This window comes from Semicossyphus pulcher, unplaced genomic scaffold, assembly GCF_022749685.1.
Source record: "Semicossyphus pulcher isolate SPU_LCO1_2020_fin unplaced genomic scaffold, fSemPul1.0.p SCAF_22, whole genome shotgun sequence".
Classification (NCBI taxonomy): Eukaryota; Metazoa; Chordata; class Actinopteri; order Labriformes; family Labridae; genus Semicossyphus; species Semicossyphus pulcher.
In genome coordinates, this window is record NW_027211696.1 from 5,389,479 (window position 1) to 5,415,071 (window position 25,593).

At 42.1% G+C, this 25,593-nt stretch overlaps 1 protein-coding gene across 2 annotated transcripts in view; it reads right to left on the bottom strand.

Moving 5' to 3' along the window:
* Positions 1 to 11,943: 11,943 nt before the first annotated feature.
* rimbp2a (RIMS binding protein 2a) overlaps positions 11,944 to 25,593 on the bottom strand; it is a 41,162-nt gene continuing 27,512 nt past the window's right edge. For both annotated transcript variants that reach the window (XM_069673314.1, XM_069673313.1), the window contains 6 exons: positions 24,253 to 24,422; positions 20,037 to 20,205; positions 19,828 to 19,928; positions 18,757 to 18,828; positions 18,225 to 18,389; positions 11,944 to 15,541 (listed from right to left, as the gene is read on the bottom strand). In XM_069673314.1, coding sequence (XP_069529415.1) covers positions 15,314 to 15,541; positions 18,225 to 18,389; positions 18,757 to 18,828; positions 19,828 to 19,928; positions 20,037 to 20,205; positions 24,253 to 24,422 — 905 coding nt within the window. In that variant the 3' untranslated portion in view covers positions 11,944 to 15,313. The remainder of the gene's footprint in view (positions 15,542 to 18,224; positions 18,390 to 18,756; positions 18,829 to 19,827; positions 19,929 to 20,036; positions 20,206 to 24,252; positions 24,423 to 25,593) is intronic.

The window sequence follows — 25,593 nt, forward strand, 5'->3', positions numbered from 1 at the left end:
CGTTTCAGGAAAGTTGCAGAATCTGGCAACCCAGAAGCGTGTGCAGAAAGCGTGCGAAACAACTTCTTACATTCTCAGATGTCCGGTGAAGTTACTTCCTCTGACTTAAGAGGAAAGAGTGAACTTTAAAAAGAAGTGTCGGTTTATTTCCTTGAATCGTCGTTTTAATGCGTCTGGAACACTTTTAAATGAGATGTCCGCCTGAATGACGAGAGGGATGTTTTCCTCCGGTGGCTCGGCTCTGGCTGGTGCACGAGCTCGGCTGTTCCCACGATAGAAATCAGTAAACATGGGCTGTCTGTCAGATTAGAGAGACCCACGTGGGTAATCGCCGGTAGGGGAAGAGCTGCGAGAAAATTAAATGCGCGCGAGGTCAGAGAGGATCAGTGGTTTCTCCACGAGACATTTTAATGTTTAATTAACAAATTGAGGATATGGACCAAAAGGCGAATTAATATGCAGGATGATGATTATTAGACTGAACTTATAATCAGAAAAACAAATAAATTCCCTTTATTCATAAGTAGTATTATTTCTTCTTATATTTCTTCTTTGAAAAGTTTATTTCTATATTTAAAGTTCCTCTAAGAAACACAGATGTTCATATAAAATTCAGAGGCCCTTAGTATTAATCTCAACATTACTTAAGCCTGTTTTGAAAGGGTGAAAAAAAAGTTTAGTGCAGTTTTTGCCAGCTGTCAGCTGCAAATTCTCAGCGTCACAAGGGATGCTGCTGCTTAGAATGGAGCAGATGGATGCAGGCACTATGTCTAAAGCCTTGTGGTGACATTGCACACTATATATTTGGTACAAAGGATGAATAAACACTCTTGTATGAGTCATGTTTATTGATATTGGAGGCTTCTTCACATATGTGCCCACACAGTATTTAACATATTTGAGGTTAGTGTGCTCAGAGTCAAATAAAGGAGAGAAGAAATGTATTTTTTCTGTGCTACAGCGAGCCTCCAGGCCACATTTAACTTCCTAACACTCTGGGTAATTATATTTCTCTCTTTTTTATGTGTATCACTTCATCTGCCTTGACCTAAAATCTCATACACTCATTTTAATGAGGTACACCGAGCCCCAGTGTGAGTTCAAAGCATGAACTGAAATAGCACTGCGTCTCGTTGCAACCAGGGGGACGATAATTTGAGCAGTTTGTGTCTAAGAGCAGCGGAGGGGGTTCTGCACTTTAAGCACTGTGGCATCAATCCTCTGGGGCCCTGCACGCAGACATCGGACAAAGTGCTGACATTGGATTTACGGTAAGGACACCTAGTAGGTTTAATGACTCCGGTCTCAACTCCTCAACTCCTTAAATACCTGTTCTCCGAGACAAATGTGCTTTACTGGCAGAGTCTGTCTGCCAACTAAACCCACTGTGCCCGCTGCCTCAGTGGAGGTTTTATTGCAAGGTGGCAGCAGTGCCAAGGTGACAGCATTATGCATGCAGGCATCATTGGCAAATAAACATTTCCCTCCTGACAGCAGGGGCTGATTAAAATAAATATGTGCCTTAGAGAGACATTTAGGGATCTCCAAATGCCAATAAAACTAAGAAGAACTAATGGAGTGTGTTTATCTCTGGAGAGGAACTTAGCTTTACTGTACACATTGCTGCAAAGTGTTTACAGTGGGGGGTTAGTTGAGGCTTTGCATGTTGAAGCCGCTGAGCTTTAATTTGAGCAGTTCGTCTGTGGTTTTGGCTGCATGTCATTATTAATGCGCACAGTGACAGAGGCCAGCGACTATTGAGTCCGGGAACGCCTCCAGATCTCAGTTGTCGTTCCAGACATGCAACCTGCTGCTGCTAGCGATGACAGAGAGGTCGTCCCATGCTCCGTGTGTGACTACCCGGGGCCGGATATAAAGCTGCCGCCAGGTGGCTCAAGGTTTTTGGAGGTTATTTGATGTGGAGCAACATGGGTCAAGACCTAAATCCCTGTGGATGTTGTTAAACAGGAAGCTGTGTCTAATTTAGATGTTGAATCAGATAATTAGTAGGAGTGGCTTCTGGTCGGAGCTTTGGGACATCAGGAAATGGATCTCTGAATATTGTGGCCTTTTTTTAGACATAAGGCTCTGTCTCATGGGATGTTGGTCAGTCGGTCAGTTTGTCCTCTTTTGTCCTTTGAAAAATGTTAAGTGGATGGTCACAACATCTGCTGCAGATGTTCTCTTTCTCTTTGGGGTGAATTTAATTAATGTTGATGATCTTTGTATTTTTCGTCACACCCTGTCATCCTGTTAAAATTTCAGTTTGTCTAATATAGTGGTTCATAAAGACCTCCAAATGCCTTAACAGTAAATCACATTCCCGTACTCTTAGTACTGCACATTTCCAGATGATGAACATTTTTAAAGCTGCTTAACGTTAGCATTTTAAGGTGAACATGTTAGCATGCTGACTTTTAGCTCAAAGCACAACTGAGTTCTAGTACAATCTCAGGGAGCTGCTAGCATTTCCTAGGCTTCGTCACAGCCCTCAGCTTCAAATAAAGAAGCTTAAAGACCCGGTCATGTAAAGACATATAAAAAGCTCTGCTTGAAGTAATAAATTGTCTGAGGTTTCTTCTGCAAAATACGTTTACATCTGCTCCTTCGCCCTCATTAAAAATTCCAGAATCTACATAGACCCCGCCCACTATGCAAATGTACAACCGCCCGTCCGTCATGAGAAGAAAACACGTCTCTGCCATCGTTTGGTGGCAACTTGTTGAAACTTAGCTAGCTTGAAATGTAGTAATTAGCAGTAACGTTAATGTTAGTAGTCAGTAGTGAGTTTGCAAAAATTAGGATGACGGTTACAGCTGGCTCGCACATCGCTGAAGTGGTTGCCATAGGTTGCACATAATGATATGCATTAACGGGATTGGCTCCTTGGGTTTGTGATGTCTCAAACCTGCCAATCTGAAAATATGTTGTTCAGCCTGTCCTTGGTACACTGCAGTTTAAAAGCAGACAGGCCCAGCCATGGGGATGACTGCCTATGTTGTCCCTGATGTATCTTGTAGCACATGAAAAAACACCACATGGAGATGTTTAAAAAGTTAAACACCTGATTCTCACTGGTGGAGGTCTTTAAACCTTAAGCGTCTGCATGAGACCCATCCGGGTTTAAACTATGTGTGACAATAACCCTTGTGCATCAATATTAGTCACTCAAAGAAGCTGTCAGTGACGTGGACAGAAAAAGAGAAAGTCGGTTAAGGCCAGAAGTTGAGGACAATAAATAGGCCAAACTTATCACCAAGGGAACCAGAGATTTGAGGCCTATGTGAACCTGTTTGAAACTATGACAGGAAGAAAACAGAGGCTACCCTGTGCTTCTGTATGACATGAAACAGACTTTATTTGTAACATTTGCATATTTGGACTAGCTTTGGAAGCCATATGAGACACAAAAGGATACCTTCAGTGTCTGACACTAAAGGTCTGTGACAAAGCGTCGGTATTGGACGACCTGGGATCTGCACACACAAAGAAAAATTGACATCATCTTCATCTTCAACTGTTCCATGAATAAAATCTGACTCAGGGGTCACATGCTACATATATTGTACTGTGTAAGAACAAATCCAGACAGATTATATCAAAGTTCACCTCCAGGACCTCTAACCTGGGGTCATTGCGATTAGTGGATCTATTAACCTGCACTGACAGTAATCCAGCTCAGCGATGGTTATTGAACTACAGCAATGTCCCATCTTAATAATCCTATTGACTTCATTTCGATCAATCCATCAAACAAGGATTAGATCAACTCATCCTGTTGGAGCTGCATCTGATCGTCAGTGTATCACATGAAGAGAATCATGTTGAAGAAGTGATTCGAGAATAGACAAGATAACTTGAGCCACGAGCGAAGTCCTCTGAGAGAAAATCATTGCAAACTGCTTCTGAATTCTCCTCTCTGATCTCTGGGGAGTGCTGGAGTCCGGTCTGTGGACATAAAGCTGCCGTTACACCGGTGTAATAACACTTAGCTCTACAGCCTGCCAGGGGGCATCCAGCCAGGCAGCCGGTCTATTCAACGCTCGTGGTGCTGCAGCTCTGAGGGCTCTGCAGCCAGCGAGTGCCCTGTGGACATTTCCCTCTGGAAGCAGAGTGAGCTGAAGATGAATCACCGCAGCGAGGCCTGTGCCCTGAATGCCTCCCTTGAGCTGACGTCAGGAAACCTTCTCCCGCTGATGACGAATGAATGCTTTTCTGGGGACATGGCTGCCATAAACATCGGTTTTCCGTCCCTGTGGGACGCCTCCGATGAGTTACCGGCCAGGTGGTATTTCCTCCCACAGACAGGCTGTGCTCAGAGCGCTGTGATGGACAGGTGAGAGGGTCGCCTCAAACCACCTGCTGGGAAATGCATTAATGTTGGAGTGGATTGATGGATGGTGAAGTGCTCGGTGTCCTCTCGTTTCCTCTACAGGATCTTTCTTACCTGAGCTGACAAAAAAGGGAGTATGTAGAACCTCCCGAACACAGCACTATTTTATAACAGCTAATGTTATTCTCTCCCCGTATCTTCAAGGCCCAATGGCAGCTGGTTCATTTAGAGGTGATTAGTTTGAGGATATTTTATTCTGGTAATTGAGTCCTTTTTAATTTCATAAATTATTGAATAATTGTGTTTGGTATTAGTGACTTTGTCTGCCCTATCACTGTGCTGCTTTGCATGGATGAGGGAACGCAGTGTGATGAAATGCTGCTGGCTGTATCTGTTTTCTTTGATAGACTAATCATTTAATATGGAAACGTTAGTGGATATTGTTTACTGTTACAATTATTATGTTAATAAGTCAACTTTAAAAGCCCTCAGTTAATCATTTTCACTGTGCGATTACTGGCTAAGCCATATACACTCTGTAAGCATTGCAATATGTAGCAAAGTGCTCACAGTGTTATACTGTCCTCCTACTGAGAGGGGGATGAAAAAAGTAGGAAACAGCTCTTTTAAACTATCATCTCTGTCAAACTATCATCCATGCAATATCAGCTGAATCAATAGAGGCCTTAAGGCTCTTTGTGTGCTTGTATCAAAATGTAAACTTACTGTATTTGTCGGGCAGGAACCTCAGATCACCACATTTCAGCATTTTCATTTTTTTTCATAAAACAATGCTATTGGTCACCCTTTAGGTCTGTAGATATAATGACACATACAGGTAACTGACTATATAGACAGACACAATATCAACTGTAACAATGCAGTTTTTGTTAATTAAAGTTATAATCTCGAAGATCTCAGTTTTGTTCTCTCGAGCAGCACCTTATGGCGTCCAGACGTCTACGGTTGGCTCCCCTTGTTACGGTTGTAACTCTTGATTTTCCTCGCTGACAGTCGCTTTCCTTTTTAGACTGTTTGCCTTCATCTGAGCGTTGAATTAGTTTTTCTTTGAATTTTCACTTATTTTTGAAGTTGTATCTGTAGTCATCGATCTTTTCTTTGTTTGTTCACCCATAGTGGATTACTGTTTACTCGCAACCCTTGCAGAGACCGGAAAAGCAGCTGCTTAGCTCCGCCTACCCTCTCTGGCAGACCAGCCACTGCTGACTGATGGAAAACGCGTCACTAACTGGGCGCCGCTTGTGATGTCGCCACAGACACCCAGTCCATAATAATATATATACTGCAAAGCCTTCATTCTGTCTACCATAGGCTCAATCACCATTGTGTTACCTCATTTTAACATTTAATTTAACATTTATTTACATGAACATCTTCGAGATTATGTTTTTAAATGACAGTTTTTTTTTAATTTCCTGAAAGTAGTGGTTTTGGGGATATGAGGTTTCCGCCCGACAGCATGATATGTAAAATGCCCAAAACAACATGTGCACACTAGATTTGTGCAGGTTTGCTAATTTATTACGTCAAATGTGTACACATTTGTATGTGTTGTTTTCCCATGTGATATAAGTTGAATCTATCATATGTTAAGTATGTAAACCAGAGGTACTTGTATGAGAAATTAAACATGTGAAATGGTGTTCCACATGTAATGAACATGTGAAATGTTTGTAACATGTGCACACCACGAACTGTAGCTTCAAATGAACTCTGCCCGTATGTTAATTTATGACATTTTAAAATGTCCGTAGCGTGTGATATTAAGTTATAAAGTATTGTTTTCCCATGTGACATAACAAACATCTGAAGTGTGTTTCCTCTTGGTTTAATTCACATGTGCTATTTCTGGTAACTTAATTAGCTTGTTTTTGATTACATTACAAACTAACTGGAGCAAAATTAACCCTTAGGGCAGGTTGGTGTTTGGTGTCTAGGAAATAGTATAATGAAACTGTCATGATTAATGTGTGAGAGAATACACACACAATGCACAGAAAAGTTGGAGAAGCGGAGGAGAGAAAGGTGCCCAAAGGTCATTTTTGCCCCGGGCCTCCCAGCTGTTTGGTCCGGCCCTGCATGAATCTACAGAAGCATAAAGGAGGATGTATAATGAAAGCGTACAGTCTTTATATGCAAAGATACAACCATAAATCCCCTCTTAAAACTTCTGTACAAACTAAGTGAAGTTTGAAAATCTCTCCCAGCCCACAGACTTCAAAAGAAATCGCAAACTCACCACCTGACATAAGGTCTCTGGGCAAATCAAAGTCAAATTAAAATATTTTACCTGGGAGATCCCTGCTGTGATTTCAGGGCAGGAGGGTCAAACAGAGGCTGAGTGTTTAACCGGCACTTTGAGGTTTTGTGAAATATTCAGAAAGGCCGGCAAAAGACGGATGTCTCCTTGTGCCCCCCTCTGGTGGCGCGGCAGGCAGGACGGAAGCGAGTGATAGAGAGGTTACAACCAGCGAGAATTTTAAACATCCAACAGCCCCTCGGGGACTGCAGAGACTTACAGCTCAATATAGATCGGCTGGATAGAGAGGGAAAATAAGGGCAGGAGAGGGAGAGGAGAGGAGGAGGTGGATGGGGAGGGGAGGAAGAGAAGGAGCATTCGAAGCAACAAAACAAAGATTAATTGATTCACAAATTCTTTCTTCTTTCTTTCTCACTTCTATGTGAACAGAATTGATGTTTCTGCAGAACCACGGTGAAACTCTGCGGCATTTTCTCCTTGTTTAAAGTCCTTTTTTCTGCTTGAATTAACGCTAAAATTAAGCAAATAGTGAAAACAAATATGAAGGAAAAGGAGGGAATTAAAAGGAAGAGGAAGCCGGAGGACTTTTTTCGAAAGTTCAGCCCAATATCGACTTTTTATGATGAGAGTGTGGTGCCTGTGTGATTATAGTTACTGTGCTGAAGTCAGCAAATGTTTAATCAGACAATTAAGTAGATGGATGAGACCTGGAGTTTCTCACCTCATGTATTATACTGCTCACAGTGACACTGCAGTGCTCGCTGTCGCATACAGTACAGCACTGCTGCCCTCCTGAGGCCGGCAGTGTAACAGCAGGAGGGCAGAGATGGGTCTGGTCGAGCTACAGGCACCAATAAGTGACTTATATGAGAAATCATTACAAAACAAAACACAAAGGGATACCCGGTAGAAATAAATGTTCTGATAGTGTTGTCATTCTTAGCTGTAAGACTCATTTATCGGTTATTTCTTATAACAAATCGATCGTGTCCAAGCATCTTTAAAAGTCACTACAAATCACTGTGTTTCTGCAGACCTCCTCCTGTGTGGTGAAATCTGTTTTCTCTGATAAACTAATCATTTCATTTGAAAGCTTTTATGGGTTTTGTTTACTGATAATATAATTATGTTAATAAGTCAACTTTAGAAGCCGTCAGCTCATCATATTTGCTCTGCAATCATTGGCAAAGCCATATATACATTGTTATGCAATTTCTACTTGCTTGAGACTATACAAAGAAAAGTGCTTACAGTGTTGTGTTATCTTCCTGCAGAGGGTGGGATATGCTGAATAGCATCCGTTTCATACGCAACTCTAAAACCTATGTGTAAACTGAAATGATAGATCCCTTAAGGCAGTTTCTGTGTTTTTGTCACAGAGTGTATAAAAAGATGGACGACATGGCAGCTCCCTAAAAGTGAAGCCAAAACATCTGGAAGGCTTCTTGCTGACTGGCTGCAGTATAGGTCATAAAGCCCGCCTCCTCCATGATAACAGATGGGACATGAGTCAAACTGAAAAAGTAGAATACAAGTCAAATTAATTTTTCTCAAACATGGTTTCTGTCATTATAGTTAGTTCTTATCATGCTGATTAACGTCCAAGTGTTCATTTTTCTGACAAGTTTAGTTTTAATTAGTTATTTGATGCTGTAAAAAGGATGATTGACAGCTCTGTTCTGGATTAGCAGAGTGGAGGAGGAACGGTGAGAGGAGACGTAACTAAACAATCACTACAGTTATTGAAGTTTACATATCTGTGAACGTCTGCTTCAGACCAAATGTCCATAAAGCCAAGTATTCATATGTGAAATTCCTCATGTGAGATAGTGCTACACATGTGATAAACATCTGAATGTGTTTCCTTTTGGTGAGATTCATATTGGTAGCACAATAAGCTTGTTTTTCGATTACATTACAAACTAACTGGAGCAAAATTAACCCTTAGGACAGGTTGGTGTGTGCAATCTAGGAAATAACCCCTACAATGAAACTGTCATGATTTATGTGTAAGAGAATACACACACAATGCACTTCATAAGCTCTTGTCAAATGTGACTATACACTGAGCCACTTTGTCTCTCCAAAACTCGATACATCAAGTGTCCGTTTCACAGAGATAGTCTTTGACTATGGCTTAGATATAACAAATAGAGTTCAGACAGACCTCTAAATTCATGTGTTGCTCAAAGAAGTCTGATTCTTGACTATTAAAAAAACAGCTAAGGTAAATGATGTGTAAATTAAGACTAAAGAAGATGGCTGACCAAGAAACCACATCCAACTGCTTTGGTCTTTTCACTCAGTCAAAAGCTACAAGGATATTTAACTCATTAAACAGGAGGAGACCACAGGACAAGCTTAGAGTATTACAAAAAAGGTTCTGTAGATAGAATTTACCTTGGCCTGTCGCCTTTGGGGGGATAATCAGTGGACGGAAAAGAGGAGTATGTGGGGTCAACATTTGGGTTACTATGGCACAGGGAAAAGGACAAAATTAAGACTATTGAGAGGCCGAAGGAGGCTATATCCTTGCCGAAGCTAACTACTGATCTGGTCAATGATAAGCCAGTGCTGGTAAATCCTACGTGTCCAGTTGGTGGCGGTAACGTGGCAAATTTCGCTCCATTATGAACAACAGAAGAAGATGACCAAATCAATGGCTAATGTAGGTAGCTTCACCTTGCTAGTCGCCAGTCTCAGAAGCTAATGACCAGCCTATACAGTATCCAATCAAGTGGGTTGCTAGCTTCGCCGTGCTTGTCGCCAGCCTTAGAAGCTAATGAGCAGCTTAGCCAATAGCCGATCCAATGGGTTTCTATGTTAGACGCATGACTTGCCGTCCTGGTCGAATGAATACGCGGCTTCTTATTTACCACCACCGGCCTCTCAGTTACCAGCGCTAGGGTTATCATGGAGAGATCAGTAGTTGGCTTCGGCAAGGATATAGCCTCCTTCGGCCCCTCAATAGTCTTGATTTTATAGGTTACTTCCAAACGGTTTCCATGGTATTATTGGAATCTAAATGTGTAGGTTTGTTGGTCATTCTTGTGAAATGGTCTTACTTGCATTAACTTAAGTGGAACATTTGTGAAACCTGCCTCAGATCTTCTCTAACATCACTTCAGCAGCTCTTGTTTGTTGTTGCTTTGACACCCCGTCTGTCCACTGTTAGTTTTGAAATGAAATTTTCACACGCAGGCAGTTGTCTGTTGTTGCTTATAAGCTGCCAAGTTTGGCTAGTGTGAGCTCAACATTGTCAGAATCCCTTCAGCTTGTCATCACCCATGTAATGATTGGCAGGATCTGATTTGTTGTGATATTGTGGGCTGAAGGACAGAATAACAACCATCTGCTGTTGGAAAGAAGATTTGGATGAAAATGTAATTCACTTGGTAGTGTAATAAACTTTAACATCATATTACAGTTACACATTTTTCACACAGATATCTGTCATCTTTCTAGAGCTGGGTGATTAGCTGTGTCAGTAAGCAACTGACAAGCAAGCACATTTGGTGTATGCCTTTTCACAGAGTACTGAACACTGCTGGAAGTTTCTCAAAGTATGATCTATTTTCAGTCTTACAGAGTTTTCTGTGTGATGTGATTGCAAGCAAATCCACAGAGAAGCTGTTGGACTCTGTATTGACATTCATCGTACTTACACTTAGAGCAAAGAAAAGTCGATGATGTTCCTCAGTTGATTCATTCATGACGAAGATAAGTATATCTCTCTGCAGATGGCGTTGAGAAGACGTAGCCTTGGTTATGGCGTCTGATATTGATCCTGAAATATAAACCCAGGTTACATTTCTAAAATGTGATGATTTGTCTGCATGTCTGCTTTCAGATTCATTCATTCTAATGTTAGCAGCTTTATGCCTTCTGTCCTTTCAGTGGATGTTTAAATATGCACTGGATAACCATCAGTCAGGTCTGAAAGGTTGTCTGTCTCTATGTGTCAGCCCTGAGACTGACTGGTGATCAGTCCACGCTGTACCCCGTCTCTCGCACAATCACTGCTGGGATTGGCTCCAGCCACCCCCGCGACCCTGAACAGGAGAAGTGGTATAGATAATGGATGGATGATTAATTATATAGCCTTAAACATTACTATAATAATGTAACAATATATTGATCTATATTAGGAGCCAGAAAAGAGCTGTGAGTGTTACTAAGCTAGCAAACAAAGAACACAATCACAGTAAAGCTGAAGACACTTAGAGGATGCTTCAAGAGGCCAGCAGGGGACCAGAATATTATCAGCCCCTACAAATATTTGTTGAGTACTGTCTTAAAGGGATAGTTCTGTTTGTTTGAAGTGGGGTTGTATGAGATACTTATCAATACTAAGTGTACTAAAGTGGAAGCCGGCCAGCACGTTCCCAGTGTTTAGAAACCGGCTGGGGTGCTGGCACGGCAGCGAGGCTATATGGCTACAGATAGGGTCAATTCACACGTAATTTATCCACTTATAAGGACGTCTCACCTAAAATCAATAGTGGTTTCAATTGTATGCTATATTTGAATAATTCATCGCTTTTCACTTTTCAGTAAGAACGCCTCTTTATTTGGCACTACTTTGTGTGGACCGCAACACATACGTGTCACTACGCCTGCAGCGTACAGTGTCGGATCAGTTGTTTGTGGCAGCTGTTTGCAGGAGAGACAACAAACTACAGAAAATACAATATTATGGAAATGACAAAGTGTCGTTCACGGCGGGGACCAGAGGACATTGTTGTCCTTCATGTGTGAAGTGTTTTATACTGTTGACTGATAATGGTGTTAGATAGCGCTCTGCTAAATGTAAACATCCACACTCCAGGCGCAACACTGAGACAGTGTTATGTCTGCACCGAGCATCTTTCTGAAGAGGATTATAGAAAACCAACGGTGAATGATCCAGCTGGACTCTTGCTTGCTCTTCACGGTGGAGACTAGAGGATACTTTTATGAACCACAGAACTGATGAAACCCAACAGACTGGGGCTGGGAGAAAATATCGATACAGCAATATATCATATTCCTGACTCATGCAAAGTAATTATCAATTGTTGGCCCCAAATATCGGTATTTTAACTAATTTTGACTCACCGCGTCCCCGGGTGGCGCTTATGATATGATTGAGGTAAACGTGAACGGAAATTAATTGGCCAAAGAAGTTAAACAGATATCATGATGTATTATTATATGATTGTCTTGCAATATCAATTATCACTGTATCGCATCATATCGTGAGTGACCCTCGGATTCCCACCCCTACAGCAGACCCCGTACTGACCCTCAGTGAAAATATGCTGCAGACACAAATGAATAAAAACGATGATTTTCTAAAAAATATCAAATTTAATTTGGTTATAAAAGTTGTATTTTTTCACATGCACACCCACACATAATTAATCACCATAAATACTGTCCAATGAGTTCTCATTTTCTTTTCTTTTTTTTGTCTTTTTGAGACTTTGATTCACAAAGCAAGCACATACGGTGGACTGATACATCTGATTCAAAGGACACTATGGAGAATGCTCGCCGTCTGGTACAGGGGAAGGAGATCTCTAACAAAAAGGCTGTCGTAAAATCAAGTAGAAACATTTAGAAATTATCTACAAATGGATCAAAGTACAAAAGAGTTACAGCGTTTAGAGACAACACACCCACTCACAGGAGAATGATTTGGTACCGGGACACCGTGATACAGAGTTTCAGACTGAATGGAACAAAAACATTGGATGTTTTTCCAGCTTTTCTTACATTCCATTTTGGCAAACCCTCTCTTGGCATTGCATTTCATCTCTAATGTTATAAAGCAATAAGGAGGGAAACCCTGTTTCACACAACTCTGATCTGACTTGTCGTTCAAATGCACCCTGACATGAGAAATAACTGCAGAGAAGAAGATGTGAAATTAAACAGAGATAGAATAAAGCTATGACACAAACTATCCCTCCGGTCAGTAACAGAGTTCTTGAGCACTTTAAGTTCACCTGCAGAGCAAACAAACATGTCAGTGCAGTATGCAGGCCATTCTCCTCAGATGCTGCTTTAAAAACTGAACCTTATTTCTATGATCTTGAATAATAAATTTAGCAATGCATTTTGAATGTGTTCAAAGTTTACTAAGCTTTTTTGTTGAAATGAGGCGGGTGCAGTGGTTAGCGCTGTCGCCTCACAGAAGGTTCAATTACAGGTTTGAACTCAGGGGGCCTTTCTGTGTGGAGTTTGCATGTTGTCCCCGTGCATGTGTGGGTTACCGGCTTCCTCCCACAGTCAAAAGACATGCAATCTTAAAACCCTTGTGATATTGTGTCACAATGATATAGCCTCTGGGAGCAACGGCGAACATTTCAGGCATTCCGGTTTAGCCAGCAGTTAGCGTTAAGGACTTCCAATCAAGACTTCCTTGTGCATGCGCTGCATAGTTTACAGTCCAGTTTGCAACTTGAGAAGCGACGGTGTGTTCATATCAAAAGAGAAGCGAAATTCACCCCTCCAGATATATCAGCAAAATAAACAGCGTCATTTCATGCTTCTTTAAATCCCCCGGAGGAGCGCCACTTCATCTGTTTGTGGTGAGTCTCACTTTCACTGTGAATAGTAAGTTACACAGAGGCTCCCTAATTTTGCCGAAATTACAACATCACGATGCAGATTAGTAAAGAGTAAAAATGAGCCGCTGTCAGGTCTGTCCTCAAGAGGAGAAAAAAAATGCTTGATTGTTGACCGGAGGATCGATAATTTCTGATGCATTCGAGGAACTCAGGGAAATCTAGATGCTGAACGGCTTCCATGACACAGCATCAAGCGAATTTGGCTGAAGTTTAAATAAAGCAGATTGCCGAAAGCCGAAGCCCACTGACGTGATTGGTTGATTCTACTCAGACTACAAACGCACTACAAACGGAAACCAGAACGTTTCTCGTACTAAAATCTGGTCGTGCACAAAACATCTTACATTTTTATATAGAATCTGTAAATAGAGATTAAGTTAAACAGTGATTCATCCCACTTTATTGAATGTGAGCGTGACTTGTCTGTGTCAGTCCAACCTGTCCAGGTTCCCCGCCCAAAGACAGCTGGGACCCTGAACAGGATAAGCAGTGTAGATAATGGATGGATAATTAAATGGTACTCTTAATTCAGATTCACTTCATGCAGCCTAATGTGTGTTCCATTCATGAACATATTTTTGATCTTACACTGCCAATGAATGAGATCTAATAGTGTCAGTGCGACAGGCTGCAGGAAATTAAGTCATCTCTACAGATCTGATTACAGTGAGTGGTGCAACTCTTTTAGGAGCATTATGCAAATAGGTTTAGTTTGTTTTTGAGGACTTGATTAAATATATGAAACATTTAGTGAGTCAACAAACTAAATGGAGCAACAAGAGAATATTGGAATTACTGATTAGCGTCTGCGCTCTCCAGGCTCAGGCTCTGAGTGCATCCGCTTAAATTAAACAAGATCATAGGAATAAAGTGTGACAGTATCTTAGCAGTGTTACATGTTCGCTTTGTATGATATGAGCATGAAAGATACAAAACATTTCAGGTGAATAAGTTCTCTCCACAGACCTCCTGTAGATGAAACAGAACCGGAGAACAATGCAGCTTGTAATTTCTATGAGGCTTTAACATGACCCTTTATACCAACATGAGACAAAACTAAACAGTGCACAGGCGATGGAGGTAGCAGCACATCACTACATCACAGGACCGATGACTACATGGCCTCTCCTTCAGAAAAAAAAATTAAAAATAAAGCGAACAAGAAACATAAACGGTGCAAAGCATGAATGCGTCACATACTCACTCACACAGGCACACGAAACATGTCGTTTACCAGCCGTCGGACGAAAAACACCCACCTTTGTGCAATAGGAAGACAGACACAAAATATAGTCTTGAACTAGGCGTTTCATGACAGTTTGACAGCGAGGACGAAACAAACAGTTCTGCTCTTGTTTGGTTTTTCAGAAACTGACAAAGAAAGAACAAGAAACAAAGAAGAAAGTGTTCGGAAATCAAACGAGGAATGTCACGCTCATTGTTTCGTAAAGGCCACTGAGACAGCAAAGCTCGCCCGGTGTGTCGGATTTTAATGCCCTGTTGCCAATCTGGTTCCACGTAATGCTACCACCTCTCTATGATATTGCACTGGATAAAGCCTTTGTGTTAGCAGCTAGCATTACTTCACAGAATGCCTCGATTACAGTGTAGTCTTTTGGAGATTTTCCTCGAGGTGTATGGTCTCCGTTTCCTCGTGGTGACATCGAGAAATGACTTTTGTTTTGCTGAGAAAAAACTAAGATGCAACCAGATGCTTTGATTTCACAGCTACCCTGCTTCAAATAAATGGTGAGGAAAAGAAAAGAGTATAATTTATGTCATGAAAATCCTAGTTTGAGTTTTTTCTAAGTCATCCGTTGATTTAAAACACATCACAGTCATTAATTTTGTGTCTGCAGGTGACCTCTCTCTTGATTTTGGCACTGCACTGTACATAATTTAGCTGATTTGTATCATCACCAAACATGAATAATTGAATCACTGGTTATATTCAAATAGGCTCACAGTCCAGGAGACGAAAGCTCACATCCTCTCTGTCATGTGATGTCGGATCAGAGTTGATTGTGTGGATGCAATATACAGAGCCCAGCATGTGCACGTTATTGTACATGTATGCTGCGTTTTTTATTTCACAGGGGAGAGTCTCTTCAGCAGCTTCTTCCCCTTAGAAAGTAGTCCCTTCTTCTTCTTGTTGGCAAGGTCTTGGGAATCCCGCGGGTCCAGAGGAATGTGGGGGGCCCTCGTGGGGCTCATGGGTCTCATGGTGCCCGGGAGGAGGGGCCGGACAATCGGGGAAGGGGCTCGGACCGGTGTGGCGTCGTTGTCGACCGTGTCGGTGGTTTCGGTGGTGATCTGAGGAGAGAAGCGGTGGGGAGGTGTGGAGGCAGGGGGCAGCGTATTACAAAAGAAGCATCACTGTTATACTGCAGATGACGAGGCTTTCATCGAAGCGTATGCCTGTCTGCGTGAATACAAAGGACACTGACTCCCTGATGTCTCCCTTGTTTGTTGCTTCACTTTGTTCTGAGCTTGAAATTTTTAGTACTTGTACTAAAGGATGTCACGTTTCGAGTCTTATTTGTTGATTGAATTTGATGGAAAGGTCGCTCTGAAGTTTAAAAAGCTGAACATGTCTCTTATTAAAAGCACTTGGAGATTGAAAGATAAGGAAGATTATGCCGCAGCTAATACTGTTGAATTGCAATATTTTTTTTTTAGCTTTAGCTTAGTTTCATTTAGGTTGTGATTTTCATCCACCTCAGCATATTTTTGTTGTGTGCTTTGTGATTCTTATGTGTGACTCAGCTGCTGTAACTGTGTTGAACAGGATTAATAGAGTTTACTGTCTATCTATATAGGGATGCATTTCAGTTTCTTACTTAAAGGGGGGGTATTATGCGAAATTCAAGCTTCATATTTCACTCTGTGATACCTGTGAAGTAGCTTAGCATAATTTACAATTAAAAAAACTCATACGGCCTCTGCCTGAAACGACTCAATCAGCTCTGTCCCTTTAAGAAACCCCGCCCCTACAAGCCCACTTTCTTATGATTGGCCAGCTCTCTTTGTGACGTCACAAAGTGCAGCATGTAGAAAAAACAGTGTGAAACCTGGCGTTCACAGCAGCCTGCGGACTGAGCTGAGAAGCCTGGGGATTACTCCAACATACTTTTACCTACAGATTTGAAACTTCACCCACGTTTAGTCTGGTCATCCAACATTGTAACATTATATATATATGTCTTAAAATGTGAAACAGCATAATACCCCCTCTTTAAAGTAATTATTGAAATTAAATTTTATAGCATTAAATACAAAATGCAATTGAAAGCAAAGGGTCTTAATAACTCTATCATCAGAAAGATAAAAACAGTATTAAAATGAGTAATTACCTGATGTTATTCATACTGAATCTAACTGTAATATTCTCTGAATACTGTATTGAAAAGGTGAAGCTATCATCTGTGTGATGGATAATCAGTATTAAACAGTAGAGATAGGGTTTGTTTACACACACACAAACACACACACAGTTCATATGTAGAAGAAACACTGAGGAGGAAGCCAGGAAACGTTGAGCATGACATCAGCACACCACAGAGCCCGAGAAGGAGTCCACAGTCAGTTAGGCCAGGAGGGAACATAGAGTACAGTCAGATACAGAACAACACCCAGGGACACAACTGTAGATACCAGGCTTCTCGTCTAATGCAGCAGCTGGACACATAGTGCAGCATTCGGACAGTTTCAGACGGATTATTGTTTGAATTTTAATGTAATTCATGACACTATAAAAGCTTTGCATGAGAAGAATCTTGTTATTCTGTTTTTTGAGACAAATGTTAAAAATATAATAAACATTTAGAGAAAGAAGAAGAAATGTTACTATTTGAAAATGCTCGGATTTGCCACCACGTAAAAAAAAGAGCATTACAGGAACGCTTGAAAAGTGCGTCCGTAAAGGAAATGCATGACATTTCGAAGCGTCTGCTGTGACCTTGAGCTGCGTGCATTAGAGCCGTGAGTTTGGTATCTCAAGTTGCCGACTTACTGTACAAGGCAGACAGAGCCATTTATGGTGTGAAATGAACAATCTTCTTCTGTTTGTTTGTTTTGTTTTGCCAAGCGGGTGAGGAAGAACAAAAAAGAAATCAGACGTGGCAGCATCGTCACCGTCGCTAAAAACCCACACCACTATGAAAACTGAAAAACAACAACAACGTCAACAACAACACCGACGCACATGAACACAGGGCGCAAAAAAAAGAATGTTTTTAATATCCAATTTTTTCTTTTATTGTTCCATTGTAACAACACAGTATGGATTTATCAGTGCTGCGATTAGTTTTGTCTCTCGAGCTCAGAGCAAACATAGCATATCCACTGACAACAGGGCTGAAAAATAGATCTGATGTGTGTGCAATATACATAAAGAAACAAAGCCTCTTTAAGGAAATACAGCAGTCGAGCCAAGAAAGGTATTATAAAATGTATCAAGTTTGAAAAAGGCATGCTTTTCTCTCTTTTTATAGGTTTTTTTCACATATAATGTCTCTCAGTGTCATTGGGTAGCAATTGTTATGTGTTTATAAAGCACTTTATAATATACACAATAACCACAACAGGTTTTTTGAGTTTCAGTGCAAAGATGTACCAAATTATCTTGTGTAAGGAATGAGTTGAGCCTTTTTCAAGTCCTCCTTAATCAGTGCTACATGCAAAAATCACCCGCAGAGCTCCCACAGTCTATCCTCTCTCTGTCCGAGTCAGGCTTTGCTTCTTCCTTTCTCTGAGACTCAGAAAGGTGTTAGCACTGGATTTTTGTCCCCTTTTCCAAAAGGCTGAGAGGAGAGGGGGTGGGTGGGGTTGGGTTGTTAGTTTGTATAGAGTCACCACTGTCACCACATGGACAAAAACACACACAATGAACAGCACACAGACGGCAAGTGGAGGAAGCGAGAGACGGAAATCAAGAGAGAGGACGGAGGATGGATGAACACAGGGCCTAGCGCTGAGAGCGGCGATGATGGTGTACCCGTTTGCCCTCTGAGACGGTGGCGACAGAGTTGGCAGGGGGCCGGTTGGCAGGCTCTTCCTGGGGATAGTTGGTTGGGGTATCGGTCAGATACACCTCCACGTCATCAGGCACTTCTTCCAGGAAGTTAGAGGGAACCAGGCCACGGTGGCCGTTGATCTCGCCCTGTGGATGGAAATGAGCAGCGGGAGGAGGAGAAGAGAAGAGACAGGCTTCTAAACATAACGTCTATGCTGATGAAGATTTTGTATATACTGCACTGTTTTTATCCTATTTAGTTAAATTGGGTCACTTTCTATTTTGCATAGAGTTAGCTAAGAAAATTCATTAATGATAAATGTTAAGCTAAACCAGCTGCCAGTTAGCCTAGCTTAACATAAAGACTGTAAACAAGGGGAAACAACTACCCTGCTGGCATCTTGTTTGTTTAATCTGTTTAAAATCCAAAGGATAAAAATGATCAGATTTGCACTGATTAAACAAACAAAACATAAAGTGTTCATAGAGCAGCAAACAGCCATTCTGCACTCACGTAATAGAATCCGTCTTCATCAATGTCTCCAAACACAGCCATGATGTCACCAGCACAGAAGGTCAGCTCAGCCTTTAAGGAGACAGAGATACAGAAAGAATCAGTTATTTCCTAATCTTTTATTCCCTGCTTTGTTTTTATATCTTCTAATACAGTTCCTCCTTGTATTCAGGGTTTTCCCTACCAAAGGCTTAGTCGCAGCGCCTGTGGGTTTTTGCGGAGCGCCGAAGCTGAATGATCGTAAAAAGGCAAAAGCCGTTGTAGCCACAGCGTTAACGTGCACAAGGACGAGGTGCCAACCGGAATACACACACTCAGCCACCTCGTGTAACTGCCCCTTTGCCTTGATCATCCTGCAGGCACATGTTTATAGTTTACAGGCAGGTGACACACTACTATGGGTGTTACGTGGGTCATCAGCGTTGGGGGAAGTAAATCTCCCTCGTGTGTGTACGAAAACTAAAACGTGTGTGTTTACCCCGGAAATGACGGTATTGTAAAATCCATGTCGTGGCAGAACGTGACACCGGTGACAGCATTGTAACCACCCACCCCTTTTCCTCTTTTTTTCATAGTCAAAGTTTAAAAAAGATCTTCCGAGTCAGCTGTAGCTTGCTAACGCCAATTAGCGGGTTCTAGAATGACAGCTGCTCTGTCGTGAGTGCAGCGACTAGCGTGTAACGTGTAGTTGACAGCAGTAGTTAAAGTGCCTGCGGTGATGCTGACATCGGATGTAGAGTACTGCGGGATTCTGCGTAGAAAGTAATCAGGACTGTGAATCTCGGGACAGCTACTATATAGTGTACATTGCGGGCTTGTGGATCGTACTGGCACACAGGGCCACTAGGGTAGTGCTTATGTCGAGCCCTGTATATGTACAGTATTTCAACGTGTTTATCTTTCTTATGTGTACAAGTTAAAGTAACCCACATATATTTTCATTCATTCAAGGATAATGGGCAAACCCCAACCCCCATTCCCGAACCTAGTTAGCACCTAAGCCCTCTGAAAATCTGGGGAAAACCCTGCAAGTTTTGTGTTTAGCAAGACTTCCTTAGCAGCTAGTGATACCTCCACATCAACATTTGGGGAGCTCTCTCGCGGGTCGTAGTCGTACAGAGCCACCATCCTCCTCGAGGCCTGATCACGACGGAGTCCTCTTCTGTTCTGCTCTGAAAGTTACAACAGAACATATTTTCATTCTCGTTTCATTCACATCCACTTTGTTCAGACACAAAGTTCTTGCCCTGTTTGTATCAGTGAGTAAGCTTGTGTAGTACCTATCCTGTCCACAGGTGTGCTGAGTGGCAGGAAGCCCTGTTTGATGAGCTGGTCCAAGGTCTCCTCGTCCTCCGCTCGTATCTCTGACACCATGTTGCAGGGTATCAGCCCCATCCTGCCCCTCACTTCTCCTCTGTAGAATCCATCTGTATCTTTATCACCATAAATCTGTTACACAAGAGAGTGAAAGAGTTATTTTTAGAGCTCCTTTAAATACCCCTTTCATATAATTTGGAGCTACAGATGGCTGTGGTACTGTTAGGCGTGTGATTCAAGTTATCTGCTGCTATGCTCTAGTTTAAAGTAACAATGTCAAAGATCTCAGTTTCTCTTGTTCCCTTTCAGTCCATTTGATCGGTACACAAATACAGTATGGGATACCATGCCCCCTTTGGCAATTCTGAAGTCACCTCTATTCACACCAGAGACAGATGAAGCATGTGAGGCCCAGCCTATGCATACAACTTCACTGAGTTAGGTTACAGCTAGCAACTAGCTACAGCTAGTTAGCTCTGTTCTTCTTTCAGCTGCTTTCAGCTCAGAGGTAGCTTAATAGCCCTTGTTGGTGAACGGCACCGTTTTATGTGAGTGCAACGTGCTGCCTGCGGTGCACTTACTTTGAGTTTGTTTGGTCAGCTTTGTGTTTTAAGATGAGCACCTAGCTTAAAGGGGCAAAGACGAAGTCATTGTTTCTGCACATGATGGCTGGGCACAAACTTTTCCACTTAAGTTTGAGTGAGCATTGGTTGTATGCAGGAATGCAGTCTGCATTAGGAGCAAAAGTGGGGAAATGCATCGTCCATAATGCCTCCCGGAACCCATCAACTACCATCTAACCACGATTCAGCTTTTTATTAATCCATACAAACAGACATCTGCATGTAAGTGCAGCTCAAAATCAGTTGGTAGCCACTGTCTCTCCACTCCAACTCAATTCTGCTGCTTGAGTTGCTTGTCGGACTGTAAACTATGAGCACTGCCAGAAACGAAGTTCTCTGTCCGGATTATCACTTTTGAATTAGGATTGGCTACATTGGAAGCCCCCAAAAATTGCCAGTTGCTCCCAAAGGCTTTATTGTCATTAGATGATAGCCAATGGGTTCTGAAATTGACCTTTGAATAACAAAGACAAGCACACGGCATGTCCCGTCTGTCCGGGGACTAACCAGGCCGAGAGATCATTGTCTGAGAACGTCTGTTGTACGTTTTGTAACCAGCTCTGGCACTCAACTCTCTTGGGCAGCTCCTGTGTGTGGAGAAAGTGCTGACAAAAACTACTATAGCACAGCCTGACCTCCTTCCCTTTGATTTGAGGAACCTAGCTACCCCTGATTCCACACTGGGGAATGTTAAATGGTAAGAAGAGTTCAAGCCCTGTGACAGCGCAAGTCAGCTTCAGCTCAGCTTGCAATTCCCAATGAAAACCAAAATGTGAAAATCGGCGTGGACATGCATTGTTTATCGGAGGACTAACAGGGGGCCTTTTACCAAGTACATGGAAGCATCGACTGTATGCTAACTCCAACACAATGCTTCAGACATATCAAGCCCTTTCTTAGGTGGAGCTTGGGTCATTGGTGCCCTCAAAATGGTCCACTGGCGCTTCTAAAAAAACACTTAGCTTTTTCCGCTGTGCAGTGCTCTCTCTGGGCAGAGACATGGCGTCTACAGTAATGCACAAATTGACCTGTTGCTCACTGTCTGACTTTCCTGAATTTTTTTTGTCTGTAGGCGCTTGTAAGCCTGCATTTCCACTGCCTCCCAAAAAAAGGGCAGCACCACCAGTAAGTTTGGGCTCGTAGCAAGAGAGGATGAAACCACTCAGTGTGGAGCAAGGGCCTTTAGGCCTCCAGAGTGAGGAGTGATGGGAGAGGGGCTTCAGCAGTTGGGACAAACTGCCACCACTTTTGTTGCCGCCAAACATTGGGACCACCACAGGGCAACAGACTAACCCCATAAGTGCTGAAGATCAGTAGGCTAGCCGTTCATTTCCAAGTCCAGTTGCCTTTTGGATTAAGCTTAGAAACAGCTAGTGTTACAAAAAATACCCAGGAACTACACTAAACATCTTTAAAATGTTAACACTCAAGCAGTGTCAAGCAAACGTGATAGGCTTGTGAGATTGTTTTGCAACACATTTTTCACGGATGCTTACTTTTATGTTTGCATTGAAAACGCATAGCTTATGAATACCTGGTGCTTGAGCTGAAGTGGCGTCTACTCCTCTCCATGAAAGAATATTTAGTATATTTTGGGCTCTGATAGCAAGCTCCAGGGAGCAGGCAGCAGTGCAGCTGTTGCTAGATTTGTCATACACAAGCTCTGGGCTTTTCAGTGAACCCGCAGAAAAGTTCACAAACCCTGAGTCAGCAGCTTTCTTTTCCCTGGTTGGAAATATCCTGCGTTTCCAATTAAGCACATCTATTAGGCCTATAGCCACGTAAGCAACCCCATCTCTAAAACTTTGAGACAGGATGTGTGACTGACCACTCTCTCAACAGCGTTCCGTATCTAGCTCTGTTAAACAGGCAGCTATAGTCTTCTGCACCTCTCTGACCTTGGTTTCCTTGAAATAGGAGCTTCACTCCTTACACAGAAGCACCAGTCAGGACAGCTGGGGCCAAACACAAGATAGCAGCCAAGGCTGTCCTTGCTTATATGAGTTGCGATTCACCAGCCTGAAATGACCCAGCAGTACTGGAGCCATGGTGAGACAGAGGGTCAGTGTTCTCTAAGGCTCTGTCTACACGTACACAGGTATTTTTCAAAACGTTGTTTTTTCTCTGCGTTTTTGGCATTTTGTCCACACACAAACGCTGTTTTAGGTCACTGAAAAAGGATCTTTTGTAAAACCCCGGCCAGGCTTTTTGAAACTCTGTTTCCACGGAGACGTGTTGACGGGGTAAACACCGTTTTTGGCTCATGACGTCAGGCTGTGCACCGTTATCTCCTTTGTGAGGTGTCACAAATGAGGCGACATTCCTTGCAAAAGGACGGACGTGACAAAACCACTTCTGACCATGTAAACAGGACTTTTTACATGTTTACACGCATATGTACAGATACTCATCCACTATATTGATATATCGTTCCATTGCAGCCCGCCAGGTAGTCTTCTGGCAATAGATTTTTTCAGACTTTTGATTTGATTTTCTTTTTCTTCTTTGCATGACTGGGTTATATCGCCGCCTGTTGGTGTGGCATTCTCATTTTCGCTTGGACAGGGATTTTTTTATAACCGTGCTTGTGTGGATGCGTGCAGTGGTGTGGTGAGGTGCTTGTGTGGGGTTTTTTTGGAAACGAAGGGGGGAAAAACTTTTTTGAAAAATATGTGTGTACGTGTCAACATGGCCTAAAAATCAGGTAAAAACAATACTCAATACACAAGTGAGGTGTAGATTAAGGCTGTTGCGTTCACTCCACTAGCCTATGCTGAGTAATTCAAAACATGTTGCTGCTCCTGATTTCACGGGAATGTCGCCACTGAGGGGCTTTCAAGATTCATCGTGTTACCTCATTTGAAGAAAGAGTGGAGAGTGAAATCGAAGTATAGGACATACGCAAAGTTTTTTTCACCTTCACTTTAAAACTGGAGTTGAAGTCGAGCTGAAACAGCATTTCGAGAGTATCTAGCTTCCGTATCGGGACGTATTTCCGAGTGAAACAGGACATGCAGGCGGGACATATCATTGGAGGGATTTGATTTGATCATTGAGAAGTGGGCGTAGACAGACGTTCTCCACAGCGCAGTAGCTAGCTAACTGACCGAGCGTTCTTGGTGCTCTGCGGCTAAATGTTGCAGATTGATTGGTTTAAATTGTTTGGTGCTAACTTATGTAAGCACGTGTGAAATTTAGTTTTACCGGAAGAAAAAAAAGGTTGTTATAAGAATACGAAGAAATTGATTTTCTGTATTTTTTTTGGCCTATATTGTCAAATAGATGCACAATATTACCGGGGTTGTGATCTAAAAGGATTAAAATGTCATTTTTCATTTCACCTCGACTTTAAGGATGAAAAAACATTTTCTACTACATTTAAGTGCAGCAGTATAGATGAAATGCTATTTTAGTCAAAGCCAATCGCCACACTGTAGTGAAAGGTAAAGTCAGACTGAGAGAGCTTTATGAAACGTAAGTATAAAAAACATACTTTCTTCTAAATTAAAATAGATTTTAGGATTATAGTGTTTAGGACTTATTCGTGAACTCCCACCCTAATGATCTGCCCCTCTTTGAAGGGCAGCTCCTCGTCAGCTGCGTCAGGGTTGGGGGACATGGACAGAGGATCGTAGTCAAAGAGGGCCACAAAGATCCGGAAGTTCTCCTCTGGCTCTGACTCATCGTAGTATGTAGGAGAGCGGCGATCCCGGTCCCTGTAGCCATCTTAAACACATTGAAGAAGAAAAAAGTTCCATCATCCTGCATCACTAGATGGAGCAAGCAAAGAAAGTAATCAAACACACAAAACAGGAATTTTGTAGGAGACGTGATTTGTACTTTTGTCTCCTGTAAAATTTGAGCCTGTGTTTGTGCTCCATAACTTTATATGTTTACATAGTGCTGCGTCAGAGAAAATCAGTACAGTGATTTTATTTCATCTTAAGTCCAATTGATTTGTGCCTGTCAGCATGCAGGAAGAAATCTGTGGTCTGCGAACTACCCAAGTCATTTACCACACTTTAGCACACACACATGCACCAAAAAACACACCCACACACACATACACAACACGCATTTTAACGTCTAGTTTTATGTTTGAATATGCGGTGAGAGACAAATGGGAAGCAAGACAAACCATGGTGCAGTACATAGACAGAATGTAATTCAGGGACATGACACAACACCAAAAACACACAAGACTCTCACATGCACGATATAAAAAAAGTCAAAATAAAATTGCACTTATAAAGATACAGAAAATGTCTACTCTTACTGTATATAGAAACAAAATGTGAAATTCAAAGATTCAAAGCAAAATCTAAAACTTCCCACACATTGCCGACCCTCGATACAGCAAGAAGTCCAAAGCAGAGGGGGCAGAGTTATTGTGGAAGTCCGACTTTTACTTGAAGTTGGAATTGAAATATTTGAGAGTGCGCCAGCTAGCAGCTACAGTGTGATACTGTTGGGCAAAAGCTTTATTTCAATGCTTGAAAATACAAGCCGGATGTGAAATGCATTGCTCCCAGGTGAGCATATGCCAACCTTCAGAAGGCTAGGTTTTTGTATAAATGCGGGACTACAAAAGAAATGTCAGGGAGAACTGCATTTCCAACAGCTGATATTTCAAACTCAAATGTTCAAAGAAACTCAAACCTCTAAAGGAAACAATAAAGCAGTGAATGTGTACTCAGACTTTAACTTCCACCACTAATGTTTGAAATTGTCATGCACGACTGCTGTCATTCTAAGTGTTGAAGGCGTGGTTGTACCACAAGGGAAGGGGTTTAGCAGGCATCTTGTGTTCAGTGCAGTGAGTGAGGCATTCTCTGAGCAGTCAATCAATCATTAATCATCTGCAACTGTGGAAACGTTCATCCTGGACCCCAGGTGT